At 36.0% G+C, this 16,271-nt stretch overlaps 1 protein-coding gene across 1 annotated transcript in view; it reads left to right on the top strand.

Annotated features, from left to right (window-relative positions):
• The window catches only part of myo15b (myosin XVB), a 192,967-nt gene that overhangs the window by 121,933 nt on the left and 54,763 nt on the right, over positions 1–16,271 (top strand). Inside the window, exons 29-40 of the mRNA XM_081600474.1 lie at positions 351–520; positions 594–666; positions 777–965; positions 1,511–1,620; positions 3,014–3,081; positions 3,275–3,356; positions 3,845–3,877; positions 6,979–7,041; positions 11,886–11,977; positions 12,067–12,303; positions 14,412–14,490; positions 14,581–14,721. Of these exons, the coding sequence (XP_081456600.1) occupies positions 351–520; positions 594–666; positions 777–965; positions 1,511–1,620; positions 3,014–3,081; positions 3,275–3,356; positions 3,845–3,877; positions 6,979–7,041; positions 11,886–11,977; positions 12,067–12,303; positions 14,412–14,490; positions 14,581–14,721 (1,337 nt within the window). The remainder of the gene's footprint in view (positions 1–350; positions 521–593; positions 667–776; positions 966–1,510; positions 1,621–3,013; positions 3,082–3,274; positions 3,357–3,844; positions 3,878–6,978; positions 7,042–11,885; positions 11,978–12,066; positions 12,304–14,411; positions 14,491–14,580; positions 14,722–16,271) is intronic.

Raw genomic sequence — 16,271 nt, 5'->3', positions numbered from 1 at the left:
CAACAACAAGGGAAGAAGGATCTGCAGCAAAAATCTCAGCATCTTCAAAACTTTGACAATGAAAAACAAATTACCCTAGATTGAAAAAGTCTAAGATGCAGGCAAAATTGAAAATAAGGAAAAGTTGATAAATAGAGAGCATGCAATTCTAAGGAGACAACCTGTTTATATAGTCTATTTTAAAATAAGATAGCATATATTTGCAATAAACACACCTGTACGTAAAACATCTCATATTTGTCTTGTTTGATCTCCCATATCTGGTGAAAATGCTGCTTAATCTGCTATAGTCTGTGTCAGATTACTTGTTTATACTGCTTTCTTTAAATGTGTGCCTATTTTCCTTGTAGGTATGTGTCTGACCATGGTCCAGCAGAGTATCGTTCACTATGCCAACACAAGCTGCTGACCTCTCTGCAGCTCCCAGGCCCCACTGCCCGCATCTATCCACCCACACAACTGGAGTGGACATCCAATCAGAGGAAAGGAACAATGCTTCTGGAAGTAAACACTTTCAATGGTAAGATTTAAAAAATCTAAGCAGAACCTAAACAGGAAGGATCAATTTAAAACAATATCTCCTCTGACATCAGATGAGGTATTGACAACTGAAGTGGAGTCATGGACTACAGGAGAGCAGCTGGCCTCTTGGCTTCTTTATTACAGGTAGCCATGTTGTTCTTAAAACATATTTGTAAAAACTGCCTTATTTTGCATTGTTCTGTATTATATTCATTCTTGATTATCCCTCTCTCTGTATGGTGTTGTAACTTAAGAGGGGTGACCGAGGCTGTGCAAGGTTGGTCAGTTACTCTTGCTACAGATGAAGGGTGGTCAGACCTTGCAGGCTCAGACTTTGTCATGGATCTGCTGGCTGGAGCTGAAGCTGAAGCTGAAATTCCCATAGCACCAGGGACGCCCTCCTCTGTGCAGTCTGACTACTTATTTAGCAACCAAGAAGAGAGGTAAAACAGTGTGAAGCACTGTTATTTTCAGAACTTTTCTTTGTCCCTTATAGGACAAACAAGTTCATTTCATATCTAGCAGTACCTTTTGAAGATGACAACCTTTAAGCAGGTATTAAACATGTGTATTTAGTTCACATTTCTGTATTAAAAAGTTTTTTTATTGTTCTGATTTAATATCTTAAATCGTGAATTAGCTGTAAGCAGAACATTATCACAATTAATTAAAATAAAGGCTTCGGCATAATCATATTTGCTTCATTTAGTGAACTGAGTTACTTAGATAAAATAACACTGAAATAACATTCTAACTTATTGAATAGGTTTGTAAACTACAGTCATGTTAATTTGGTCATAAAATATCAAAGAGAAAAAAATAAATAAAACAAAGGAACTAAACTACTTGAATTTTTACAGTAATAAAATACCCCATCCAGCAAAATCAGAGTTAGTATACTTAGCAATGTGCCTTGATCAACTGCAGGGTTTAGAGTACATTTTAACAGACACAGAAAATGTTATCTTCTGTGTCTGTCTCTTTTCAGAATTCCATCTGCTGATTTTGATGATTTCATCCCACCAGCACCTTCCACTCAAGCTCCCAGACTGCCGCCTTTTGATGGAAACCTTTGGGGAAGAGAGTATCCACAAGATCGTATGTGTTAATTGCCAACATATTTACACATTCTAATTTCATCACTTTTAGATTCATGAAATGGCATCTAATGGCATTTTTTTGTAAAGTGCCTTGAGAAAATTGTTGCAAATCAGTATTAATATTAATAAACTGAATTGAATGGAATTGAATAGATACTTGGGGACAAAATAAAAAGTCGTAATAAATGCCATTCCGTAAATGTAAACTATTTACACAGATTTACATGCTGTTCCTTAATTTAAAAAAAGAAAAAGTTTTTTCCATCCTATTTCCCAAATCCATTTAGGAATTGTATTTACAATCTGTTTTCATTCATCCGTCCGACAATCCATCTGGAGTCGGGCTGTGAAGGCAGCAGCCTAAAGAGAGAGATCCAGACATCACTCTCTATAGTCTAAACATGTCCTTTTTAGATCAAAGAATAACTAAATTTATTTTTATTAATTGGCTGAATAATTGTAGAAACAGAATGTTTATTTGGGTTTGCTTAACTTTCTTCAAAATAAGGATTCCATGTACATCTCTTTAGAATTTAGTACAATACAAACCATACATCCTGAATCAAACATTGTGAATATCATTCCAAAGTAGTCTGATTAATTTAGATGTTCACTTAGAAATCTAGAACATTCTAGTACATGTGCTTCCCATGGACGGATAGGCAGACAGAAAGATAGATGCATAGCATTAAATTAAATTAAAATTATGTCTGTTTGTTCACAAATCAAAATGGCATTGAATTAAATATATTTTTATTTGTTCTGTGACATAGAGGTAGATAGTAAACTGTTTTTAGTGACTGTACTTCAATTCTGATCTCTTTAAAGTCATACAGATATATTTATTTTCAGTTAAATTCAGTGCATTTCATTTACATATCACCAAATTGCAACAAATGTCATCTCAAGGTACTTTGCAAAAATAATTCTATGGTCAATTTGGTCCAATCATTTGGACCGATCCAAAGTCATTTGCATACATTCCGGTTTAATACATACTATTAAAACAGTAGTGTAAAGTTCAGTTTATTATTCAAATTGGTAAACAGTTTTCTAAAAGAAACCCAGCTGGCTTTGCACCAGTTACCATCACTGAATGTACATTTGCAACATTGAACAATCAGTTGCATTTGCTTTTATGTAGTCCTCCATACAAATATGCATGTATTGACAGTAAAAAGGAAAACGGCCCTATAGCAGGAGTAAACTTGTTACGTGTTGTACGCACATCTGAATTAACCAGAACACATGTTAACAGTAGGTCTCAACAGGGCAGTGTGGTCCAAACATCTAAACAAATCTAATTAAGCAATATACTACAAAAAATGAATCAAAGTAATGTTTCTGATTCTGTCTGGCGCTTTCTAATTTATATTCCTATCTGTCTGCAGGGCGGAGCAGACAGATGGAGACCTATGTTGATGACTTGTTTGACTCTGTACTAGACCAAGGACCTGCGGTTAGTGACGTCTTCACTCTTTCTTCCTAATTAGCTGAAGGCAAGCTTATTGTGTGCTTATTGTGGCACAAGCAAGCTCACTCAGTCCTGCTACATGTCAAATCTTTGTATTATTTAGGTTTTCCTGCCACAATGTTCCTCCTCATTTACAACTTTAAAATTAAAACATTAAACTGAATGTGTTCATGTGTAGGAAATGGACAGAGTAGCCATGTTAAACCGCAGGATGAGAGGAAAAGGGGGAATTGGACCTATGCAGCCTGGGATGTTTGGAGGTGGTAAAGTATTTTTTTGTAATTAAGCATCATACAGACCATCTGCATCATAATAAATGTATGCAATTCATTAGATACTTTGAAATGTCCATTTTTCAATTTATAGTCAATATTTTAGGCATGTCTTAATGTATCTGCTTACTCAAATGAGTGAGTTTGCATGAAAGGTTATTTTACAGCATAAATATGTAGTATTATTTAAGATTACATTTTGAATTAAAACCGATCAAACTTTCTTGGCCAAAAATATAAGATTGATTTGTTAACAGAGCAGCTTTTAAACTATATAGTCAAGATAGGCAAACTAAAAAATGAAGATTAGAAAATCAGAGTGAGGACACAGATTGAGGATTGATTAATTAACTAATAGAATTCATTGTTGAAAATGGAAATAACTAGTTGACTTTTCATTAAGAGAATTGTAGTTATTTTACATTGAGTTTGAGATAAAATGTTGCTAAATTAGAAATGGATACTTTGTTTTTCAGGGATGCCTATGACGATGCCAACCTATCCCATGGGTAAGTGATTAGGATGATGTTGTTCTCTGAAGGAATTATATTTTACCCATTATGTCGATACAGTATCATGGATAATTGTCAAGGATGTTTTACACTGTTGACTCAAAGTTTTTCTGAATTATACGGTCACAACATCCAGCTCCATCACAGATTATGCATAAAATTGGAACCACGCGGATTAGGAAAAGATAATGTGACAGTTATTGAATAATATAATGCCTCATAGGATCACATAACGATAACCAAAGTTCAATCCGCTTTCATAACTTTGGCAGATGTGCAGTACGTAGGATCTACTTGTTGGTATGAAAACCCATTTCAGCACTCTGATGAATGAAAAAACAACTTGTATCTCATTATGAGATGAGATAGCTAAGTCATAATAATGAGCTATGTAATTATTGTGAGATAACTTTAATTGGTTCTCTGACATTCCGAGGATCAGGCAAGTTAGGCTTGATAGAAAGAAATGGCTGTTTCTAACACCATTGAACATTACATCAGAAATAGCTTTGATTCTTGTAATTTTGCGAGATTTGGAAGAATCTCACGTCAAAAAAACTGCAAAAGACTCAGCTTTGGCAGTGAAAAATAAGATTATTATTTTAAGTCATTGTCAAAGTAACTCTTGGTTTTGTAATTAGGTAGCATCACAAAAGGGCCCCTTTATAGTACTACTTCAAGTCAAAGAAGTTAACTCGCTAACTTGCTCTGCAACCTTGCACTGCACCATTACAATATGGTATTATTTAGGATGGCTAAGTCATATTTATAAGATTACTATACAATTATTATGAAATAGTTTAGTCAATAATGAGATTTATTTATTTTTTTTCATTCGAGCGGCAAAAATGAGTTTTCATATATTCAGATTATGTCCTATGATGATCTGAATTTTCTAGGGGCAGAGACATTTTTATTACTGGTAAGGAAGAGATGTGTCTATTCTGAGCTCAAGACCTGAGGCAGACCTTCTTGATTTTGTGTTAGGAGGCTTCACCAAAACATTCCCCATATCAAATCCACTATCAATGATCCCAAACATATCAAATGCAGAGAAAATGACAAAATTTCAGATACTCAACTATAAAAGCTTTGAAGAACTTATAAATCAACTAAGCTCCACTTCTTGCTATCATGATATCATACCCACAACTTTCCTTAAGAAAGTCCTGCCTGTCATTCCATCTGATCTGATTTTAACAGTAAGCTCATCCCTCTCATCAGGTGTTTCCCCCCAGGCTTTAAAACCAGCAGTTATTAAACTACTAATAAAAAAAGAACAATGTGGACAAATCATTACTACAGGAATTACAGGACAATCTCCAACCATCTATTCATCAGTAACATTTTTGAAAAACCAGTTTAATCAGTTAAATTTCTTTATAAAGATGACCAAAAACTGATGTCTTTCAGTTTGGTTTCTATGGTTACCATAGTAGTGAGCTTACCCAGATTAAAATGTTCAATGACATCCACAGAGTGTTGAACAACCACAGTGTTGGTTCTGTTGAACCTCAGTGCAGCTTTTGACACTGCTGATCATGATTTAATACTAAAGAGTTGGGTAGGACACAGCTCTACATCATGATGTCACCAGGTGACTCTGAAATCATCCAAGCACTGAGCAGGTGCTTTGAACATATAGATGTGTGGATGTGCCAAAACTTTCTCCAGCTGAACAGAAACAAAACTGAAGTTATTATCTTTGGACCTAAAGAGGAGCGAACCAGAGTCAATGCACAGCTTCAGTTATTACAACTGGAAGCAGGAGATCAGGCCCAAAATGTGGTTATAGTGATGGACTCTGACCTGAACCTTCAGAGACACATAACAGTTTACAAAGCCAGCCTTCTATCACATGAAGAACATGTGCATGATTAGAGAACTAATGTATAAACCAGATCTAGAGAAACTTATCCATTTGTTTATCTTTAGTCACATTGATTACTGCAACAGTGTCTTCTGTTGCAGTAATCAAGAATTTTTTAAAAATCCTCCAGCTGCAGCTCACGTTCTCACTAAAACCAGGAAGTTAGAGCATATCACCCAGTTCTAAAATCCTTACACTGGTTCAGGTTTTACTCTGCATCCCCAGAACCAGAACCAAGCGTGGAGAAGCAGCATTCAAATTCTATGCACCACAAATCTGGAACAAACTTCCAGAAAATGCAAAACAACTGAAACACTGAGTTTCTTTAATTTTAGACTAAAAACCCACCTGTTTAAAATGGATTTCGACCCATAATTACTGGAACATTAAACATATTTGATGTGCGTTGATGAATTTGATGATGGCAATGACACAATCTAATGATTGTTACTGGTTTCTAATTGGGTAAGAAACTAATGTTGATGGTTTTTATGACTTTATATTTTCTTATATTTTCCTGAAATGTGCTATACAAATAATGATGTCACTGATAGCTGCAGCAGACCAAGTTCTGCAAAAACTGCCAAATATAGTTCCTTAAAAGTATTAATCCTCTTAGACATTTAACATGTTTCATTGCTTGTAAAAATCAATCATGATCAACAAACTTTAGCTTTTTGACGAAAGGATTTAAAAAAAATCCTATATCAAAGTGCAAACTGATTTTTGCAAAATGACCATTTTTGTATGCATTTAACATAGAATAACTCATTGCATAAATATTCATCCCGTTTAAAGTGACTAACCTAATTTGACAGCCAATTGGTCATAAAATATCAAATTGACCAATTGGTGCTAGTAGTCTCAAAATGATTCGACTAGAAATTAGATTAGAATTGTTGTCATTGCACAGCATTTTTAGCAGCACGAGATTAACTGAACAGCTCTTCTTACTGCCTTACAAACAAGATGCATAACACTAGATAAAAGGGAAGACACAGTCCTGTGTCTCAAGTGTGACTATAGTATAAATCACTTGTTTTGTTAGATTTAATTGTCATATACCTTCTGTATAACAGGTAAACTTAAAAGCAGGATGTTATTTTTAATAGGAATATTAATTTTCCCCGCAGATCACTCTTTTCTCAATGTATGAACTTTATTAAAATGTCTGAAAAGATCTTTGTTTTCTCCCTCACTCTCTATATTAATGCACATTATGTTTTAGTTGCACCAGTAAACCCTGCAATTCCCAGTTATGGTCCAACTGCCGTGATGCCAAATATGCCAGGTAAACCTGTTCTATATTTTAACTGAATTGGATTAAAAATACTTTATTAATCCCAGAGGGAATGTGAATTTCCCTCTGGAAATTTACATTCCAGTACAACCCATCCAAAGAACAACACACAAACAAATATTACAGAAATAACAAGCCTGGAGCTGCAGTCATAGAGGTACTATCCTTTTAATTAGATCAGAAAAATAAAACCATGAGGTTTGTTGAGGAGAAAGAAACTCATAACTTGCACCTCTGACTCCACAGTAAGGGCAGAGTGTGAGGTTGCAAACAAACCTGTGTAAAATAAAAATCAACATGATACAGAAGTGGAGCCAGCGAAGGTGGTGAGTTTGAGGGTTGTGTGTTTCTAACCATGAAGAATGAAAGTCAATGAGAGAGTGAAGGAAGCGTTAGTCCCTGAACCAGACAGCTGACCCCAGCCATTGTCTATGATATGTGGTGGAGTTTATCAGTTGACCTTGAGTGCAGTCTGCCAGAGCTACACAGACGTCATGGGGTGAGGAAGCGGATGGTGGGAAAGAGCGTCTTGTTTACATATCATCCAGGAGAATTTGAGAAAGCCAGCCATCCAGGGCCGACTCAGGGGAGCCATAACTTTCCGTCTGTCCTAAAATCATCTCAATGGTTCATCTCAGTGGTGATTCCAATCATCCAAATTAGTGTGATCATTCCCGCTGGATCAAACTGGCAAGTTCTGCATTCTCTAATTCATTCCGCCAGCAAGTTCCGGGGTCCGCAGCCGGCCTTTGACTCTCTGCAAGAATCATCCAGCATGAGGCTCTGGTGGCATAGCATATTGGTCTGAGCGTTCACCAGTCAGCCTAATCCTTCACACTGCATCTTGGCCAGGCTGCTGTCAGGGCATAACAGCTGCTGACACCTTCCAAATTTTCCAATATGCTAGGCAACTAGCACATTGGAACTTCAACTCCAAACATCAGAAATCCTGTTATCAAAAATCCAAATAAATACAAATCTTCCACATCCTCAATGGACAAAATGGGCAAACGCATTATTTTCCACTTCCCCAAAAAATTCACAATGTATCTGCCAGCATGTGTCCCATCAGTACAAGAGGGCTCTCCTTTACCCAGTCTTTTAGTTAAATTTTTTTTTATCAATTTGAAGTTTGGAGGATATGCAAAGAAAGGCTTCAGGTAGGGAGAGAGCAGAGAAAAAAGTGTCCACCTTCACTGAGAGCAGGAAGAAGAATATTTCCTGCTAGTAGGACTCAGGAACAATTTGATATGGACCTCACACCAAGTCAAATGTGACACTTGTATTATCTACTGTCCATTGTGTTAGCTGATTCTGAATTAATATTTTAAGCTTTTTTTGAGTAATCAGTTGTAATCAGGGGTGAAAGTAAGGGGCTACGGTAGGGTACTGCATACCCCTAAAAGATTTAGCGGGGGTACGCAGTACCTGCAAGCGAGGAGAGCGGCTGTCTGCTGTAAAAAATCAATGGGTTTACTGTGAGCCGTGAGTTCACCCACTAATCAGCCGTGACTGATTAGTTTTTCAAGAACAATCTAAAACACGACTTAATCAGTTAATAAATAACTTTTTTCCCCATTTCATATTGTTTCTGAATTGTTCGTGCTTTGCTAGAGCAGGGCTGCAATACCTGGATAGCAGAAGATTTTGAGTCGATCTTGGCATTAAGTGACAAACTGAACGCCTTCAGGATGCTGAGACCAGCATGTCCTCCTCTGACTTCTTATCAAAACGTTCGTAACTTTATTAAAGAACAGCAACAAAAAAAATCAACAAAATGTGTTCAAATTAATGACCCAACAGCAATAATAATCTCAGTGATTATTGTTTCAACAAGGTGTTACGCAATTCGGTTCCATTACCAAAATAACTAGTAGAGCAGGAGTTAAAAATTAATTAATCAGCCACCGCTGTGTTCATGAGAGGCTTATTAATGATCGCAAAATAAATATCAAGCCTGCAAACCTAATATCGTAACGGACTGAATGTTATGTTTTTAACGTAATCTCTGGTCGGCTTGTGGAGCACAGGAGGTTGCCATGGCAACGGGTTGTACTTAAATGATTGAGAGAGAGAGAGTAAAAATGTGCGAGTGGTTTGGTTTAGAGTTGATCACCTGTTTGGGTTGTTTTACCTTGTTTACCTTTGTCTTGGCGCATCACAGCCGCTGTAGTTTCTGAACGTTCAATAAACGACAAACTTGGACTAATTACCTCGTTCTTTGTGACCAGAGGCGCTGCCAGAAAAATCTTGGATCCCCTGACAAAAATTTAATTGGGTCTTGAGTCTATTTGACCCATCAAAAACGTCACAATTTCAAAGGCTTGTAACTGCCTTACTTTCTTTGGTCCAATACTGATAACTAGTACAATATTTACTGCTCATGAATTTTACATACAAGAGTAAAATTCAGTAGGAAGTAGGTTGCTTAATTTTTCTATTAGTTTTAGATTACTGAAATGTCTCTCCCTATGAGCAACAGTCATAAGCAACATGCAAAATATACATGAAGCAATCCAGATTTCTCAAAGAATCCTATGTAATTGCATTTTATTCAAGCTGCAGTATATAACTTTAATAAAAAATATTTTTTTTCTATATTTGTTAAAGCTGTCATCATGTCGTGACAGTTTGTTAGACAGATGATCTATGAAAACAATCAACCTCCTCCACCTCCTTCCTGAACTACTGTTACTGGCTAAAGTAATGCACCGATCTGACCAAAACAACCAATCAGAACCAGTAGGACGCTCTTGGCACTGTCAATCAACTTCATTCACTCACTGCTAAATGTGCTAATGGTGGAGAAACAACTTATTTTTAGGAAAATCGTTTATCTGCTATCACTGGCAGCTATACTTACTAGACTAAGCATTTACAACAGGCTATGCTAGCTGCAGAATAGCACAGAGCAAGGGGGAGGAAGGATGAGCCACATGAGATTGTGATTGACAGCACTAAACCTCTCCTGCCACTGACTGGTTGTTTTTAGAGAGCACTGGGAGAAAGCAGAGGAAATAGATTTTTCATAGATTACCTCTCATACCATAATGACACAACATAATGACAGTTTTTACAAATATGTGGAAAAATATATATATAAAAGTTGCATACTGCAGCTTTAATTTCACTTAGGAGAGGGCAGGTCATGAGGGACGTGGGTTAGAGCTGCTGCTGACTGTCTCATCTGTTAAGTGGTAAAAGGTACAGGGACAAGTTAAATATATGAACATGTTGGTAATTTAATTCCTTAATTCATTAAGTGCTAGTGAAATGGAGGTAATCAGTAGTCTGTAGCTAAACTAACTATGCTGAATGGTTGATAATCTCATACAGTTTACTCACCTCTCTTGGAGAAAAACTGAGCTATAAATTGACTCTCTTGCCTTTTTCTCTCTCTCCCTCTCTATTTATTTATTTTTTTTGAAAACCTGGTTTTATAACTTTTCTTAGCATCATAGTAACTGCCACAATCGTTCGTGTCTTCCACTGACCTCTGCTAACAGCGTCATGATGAAGCGCTCCAAGCAGGAACGAGCCATTTCGTGCAGGGGGTGGGGGTTCAGGGCAAATATGGATGTGTGTTTTTGGTCTGGGAGTGGGAACATTAAATTTTTACTGCTAAAAACAATCTTCGAAAATACAATATGATTAATTTTATAGTTGACAGGGCCCCATTTTTTTTTATTTATTTCTATGAACAATAAATAAATAAGTAAATTGTGGAGGGCCCCCTGTTGGTCAGGGCCCCTAGAATTGTCATCACTTTTACCCCCATACCGCGCCCCTGTTTGTGACTATACGTCAATCACAACAAACATCAAACACGGTAAATATGTTTCATTAAGTATTTAACAAACAAATGGCCTCTACCACGATAATTGTGTGAAATTAAATGAATTTTCTAATATAAAAAAATAGTTTGGTGCTGTCGGGCTCAGAGCCTGAGAGTCTTTTCCTTTATCAAACAATTTTTTTTGCCTCTTATTTAGTGGAAATATTGATGTTGATGAGATTTTCTCCAAAATAATAACCTTTTTCAACCTTTGTAGCTTCACTGTTGAAAATGAGGAGCTAACATTCACAAATGACATTGAAATAAAATCCAGTCCAACATCTGGTTTGAGGTGATTCCTCTGGAACCTGTTGGAGGAAAAATATTCCATCTTCAGAAGATGAGCTTTTAACTTAACAGAGCTTTGTGGCTCCTCCTATCAGTATGAGAGTCAGGGTGAGGAGGCGCCATGTTAGGAAGAGAAGTGGAAGCTGCAGGATCTTCAGAACAAACAGGTCATGATGCTGGGCTACTGATTATCCCTCTGTCTGGTCACAGGATCACTATAACCAGTTTAAAATCTAAAATGAATGCTTATATGCCAGACATGGAAAACTGGGATGCACTCCATGCCATGATGTTCAGAATTTAGGTCTCATGGCATCTCAACGTGTCAACATTGCAACCAGTGGGCTGAGGGAGGAAATACAGCTCCATTCTGTAACAATTCAAGAGCTACCCAACTTTTATTGCTCCGCAAAAAAATTATTCAGCACAGAAACTCCAAAGCACACAAATAAGCTATATATATATATATATATATATATATATATATATATATATATATATATATATATAACCCTAACCCTAACCCTATTTGACATAACCTATTGTCAAATAGGTTATGCTTGAGATTTTGTAGTATATATATATATATATATATATATATATATATATATATATATTCATTTTTTGTCATAGTACCCCGAAGAATTTAAAACTACTTTCATCCCTTGTTGTAATATGTATCCCCTTGTTAATGAAAATTATTCCTTCACAGCTTTAATGGTGTCTCAGGCTCCCACTGTCAGTGACCCCATGCAGATGGCAGCAACTCAGCAAGCTCTCATCAACCAACAGGCCTTACTCATGGTGACTTCCATCAAAGTTTTTTAATCAAGTTAAACCATAATTTATTTGCTGTATGTTCTTACTTTGGATTGTCAATCTTTTCATTTCAGGCCCAGCAGATGACCTTGCAGGCAATGACTTTGTCTCACCAGCAGGCTGAAGAACGGCAGAAGGAACAGCAAGCTAAGAAGGAGAAACAAAGAGATGAGAAAGATAGACAGTTTAGACGCGAGTCATCACGCCGCTCCAGAGAACGCCAGCACTCACCTTCTCGAAGTCCCTCACCCCGACGGTCAAAACCCAAAGCATCTGCACGTAAACAAACCTCCAAGCAATCTGAATCTGAGGTATTTCTAACTGATCCTTTTTCCTCTTTGTATTTTTTTACATCCATCTTGACAAGTTAATTAAAAGATCCATAGTAAAATTGTGGACTATCCATTTATAGAAATTCTTGTCAAATAGGTTATGCTTGAGATTTTGTAGTTTACTTTAAAGGTGCTCATAAGAACAGAATGTGGAAAGTGAGAGAATCCGTCAATGCAACAATATGCATTTTAATTAAATTAAGTTGTTTTGGAAGTCAGCTAGATATGCCAACAGAGAAAAAAGATAACTTTATTATACATTTTATTTTTAATATGCCTTGATCTTTTTCCTTGTGACTAAGAATAATTACCCATGAAAATATTATTTATTCAGTTCAGGGCTTAAAGAGAGACCAAAACGAAACAAAAAAAAAGACGCGCACATTGGCAAAACTCTGAAACAGGAGAAGTGGGACATAAAACGGAGCGACAAACTAGATGTGAATTATGGCATAAAAACAGAGAATCTGACGCTGAACAATAAAATATCAACACATGATGTGAAACACATGACGATTAGGAGGCGCAGCAGGTGATGAGTGAAAATTACTGAGCGTCAATAAACGATCAAATAAATCTAGCAACAGGAAAGAAACTAAAGTGGACATAGCAATAAACCAAGAGAGGATGATACTAATCAAATGAAACTAAATGGAAATGAATGAAGAACAAAATGCAAGAATAAACTAAGAAACTAAAGTAAATACAGAGGAATAAACTGGTATGGCAAGACATTTAGAGCAATAATTAATACAGAGACTGTATGGCAAGAATAAACAGACACTATTTCCAGATAAAAGGTAAAATAATATTGCTGAAGTGCCATGGGTTTGTTGAGACCACATTTAATACTGAGAATAAATATATCTTACAGACCATAACAGTAAATAACTTATCACTTATTTATGTTTTTAATTATTTTTGATATATTTATTTCTTCAATATTATTTTTCATGTCAGTGTTAATGTCATGAGGCTGATGACTCCATGACACTTTCAATTTGACTCATTAGGATTTGATTAAGAACCAGATTTGTTCTTTGTAATTTCTGTCCAGTAAAACTATATAAACTATATAAAGATATAATCCATGTTTCTGTCTCATATTTCTATGGCATTAAAAGGATCTGGAACTTTAGTTTTTCCACTGAAAGCTCTGGTTTGCACAATAAATGCCATGAGGGTGAAGTTTTATGGATGATACTCTGATGTCCCATTCTCCTGAAGGCAGCACAGAGCTGCACCACCAGAAACCGACAGAAACACTGAAGAAAAGAAGAGCCATGATTAATGTAGTTACAGTTCTATCCATGTTTTAATGTTGCAGAGTCGTTTGCAAATAGATCAAAGTTTAAACTGGCATGTTGTTCATCTTTTATCTGGTCATTTTGTGGAATATTTAACAACTAGAAAATGGCAAAGAACAAGAATATTTTTCCACTCTGATTGGCTGCTGTTAGACCTACAGATTTAACTTGAATGTTCATTAAATTTTTCTAAGAGACCTGTGAAAATAATTTCTATTCCCATGACTTTTTTGTTCTCTGGGGAAATTATTTTTGATGATAAATACAGAAACAAGCATACAAATCAAAACATCTACAATAGTGATAGTTATATTAATAATAAAATAGTCGGTGCAAAGTAGCCTACAAATTCTTTGGTGGGGGCGGTGAGGGACCTGGATAAAGGCTGGGGGGGCGCTGGGCTGAAAAAGGTTGAGAAACACTGATTTAGTTGGTAATGTTGCATGTTCTAAATTACTTGCTAAAACATTGACTGAAAGGACTCTTGTATAATGTTGAGGGATTTTTGCCTGTAAGTCAAACCTTTAGGGCACAGACATTTTACATTTTGTTTTGAGTTGAAATGCACTGAAGTCTTATTTAAGTTTGAATTTTTAGCTTGTTAATTGTATTGTTAGAAGCAATTGTTGCACTATTCAAAGACACCTTTTATTAAACTGTGGCAATAGCAACGCTATAGTTAATTTCTATCATAACTATAAGTTTCAGGCTCAGGATTTTTTTTTACTTTAAGCCCTGTCAGTTGTAAAGTGACACCATCCTGTCTATTTGCTTTCATAGTCAGAAGAAAATGTGGAGCTGGCAGAGCCAGATGACCTACAATCTTTCAGAGAAAAGAGGGATTTCTTCCAAAATATTGGTGAATAGACTTAAATAACCTTTTTTCAGACTGTTTTAAGTTATTCACTGAGTGTCAAGGTGAATACGTTTTTTCTTTTGCCCCCTCTAGGTGGTAAATCAAAACGGGAAAAAAGAAACTCAAAGCGACAATCAGCTCTGCCTGATCCACCCAGACAAAATCAGCAGACACGTCCTTCACCAAGCCCCTCACCTTCACCCCCACCTCCACCTCCACCACCAAAGCCTAAAGGTTAGAAAATTATAAATGTGGGACATTTTAAGATATTTTGAGTTGTCAATGAAAGTGGTGTAGAAATTTGAAGAGGATAGCTCCTGGTACACTGTACAATCTAATTAGTTCACCTTAAAAGAATTATGCAAATTCATTGCCTCAAAAAATTAAGCAAAGTAAGTGTCATGATGTGGTGTGGCGGACCCAAAAGCAGCAGGTAAACATGTAGTATGGTCTTGAAATTTTAATTAACAAAATCAGAGTTCAACTTACAAATGAACATCCAAGGGAACACAAAACAATCCAATTCAAATCCAAAATGAGACACAAGGAGATTCTAAGGAGCACAGGGGAAGTGAAGAGCATAGAGACGAATAGGGTAACAAGACATACTGGTGAGTTATGACTGGGATAGAGGAGCTTAAATACTGGGAGGTAGTAAATGGAACAATGAACCTAACTAGATGAGATGACTAATTTCTGGTGTGAGTAGTTAGCACGGGAGGTAGCTGAAGGGCGGGGAGAAGCTAAGGAGATATGCTGGGGGAAAACAAAGGGAGAAAACACAGGGAGCTGAAAATACTTCTAATACTAAAGAAACACTAAGACTAAAGAAAACCTGATTAACTAGAAGAGAAAAAGACATGAGGGAAAAACAAACGAACCTAAACAGAAACCAGGCTGATCTAACAGTAATAAGAACTAAGGAACATATAGCTATAGTGAGGGACTAAACAAAGAAATAACCTAACTAGAATTATTAAAGGAAGATGGGCATGAATGCAGACAAAAAGACTAACTAAACCTAAAGTGACAAAATAAGAAAACTAGAAATACTGCAAGGAGGAGAGCTAGAAGGACTTAAGAAATAAGATAACTAGGATTACTAAAGAAAGGTATATCTAAACTCAGATGTTAGAATTACTGAACCTAGGGTGATGAAATAACTAAGAAATAAACATTGCTAAAAACACTACAGGGAGGCTGAAATAAGGAATAACTAGAGGAAAAAAAAATAATTAACTATAATCACTAAAGAAAGCTAGACTTAGATTCAGGCATACAAGAATAACAGAACCTAAGCTAACTAAAGGATAATGATTTATAAGATGCAAAAGAAAAACCAAACCCAAAAATCCAGAGTCTTGACAGTAAGCTAAAGAGTGAGTAGATAACCCTCATTTATTTTAATAGTACTAAATCAAGTAGTACAACTAATACATTAAAATTAACACTGTGTAACACAGTAGTGAATATTATTAAATATATTAAATCAATGGAACAATAGGTTTAGTTATCTGAGCACAGTGGGGTGTTTAAATGAGACACAAAGGTAATTAAATGAATTTAAAGAACAAACTGGCTTTAGTGAATTACACCATAAGATTAACAAAAAGTTGTACAAGACTCACAATTCTAAAAATATAATTAAACATAATAGCAATAATACTTGGACAAGTGCTAGTTCTCAGTTTTAAATCTTTTGAGTGCACCCTGTGGTAATCTGAATTCTAAACCGTGATAGAAAAACAAATTTATCAAATTCAGTTCAATTCAGGTTCGACTGA

This window comes from Poecilia reticulata, chromosome 19 (assembly GCF_904066995.2).
Source record: "Poecilia reticulata chromosome 19, P_reticulata-male-v2, whole genome shotgun sequence".
In the NCBI taxonomy this organism is placed as follows: Eukaryota; Metazoa; Chordata; class Actinopteri; order Cyprinodontiformes; family Poeciliidae; genus Poecilia; species Poecilia reticulata.
Note: the sequence above shows the minus strand (reverse complement) of the source record. Positions and strands in the feature narration are given on the sequence as shown.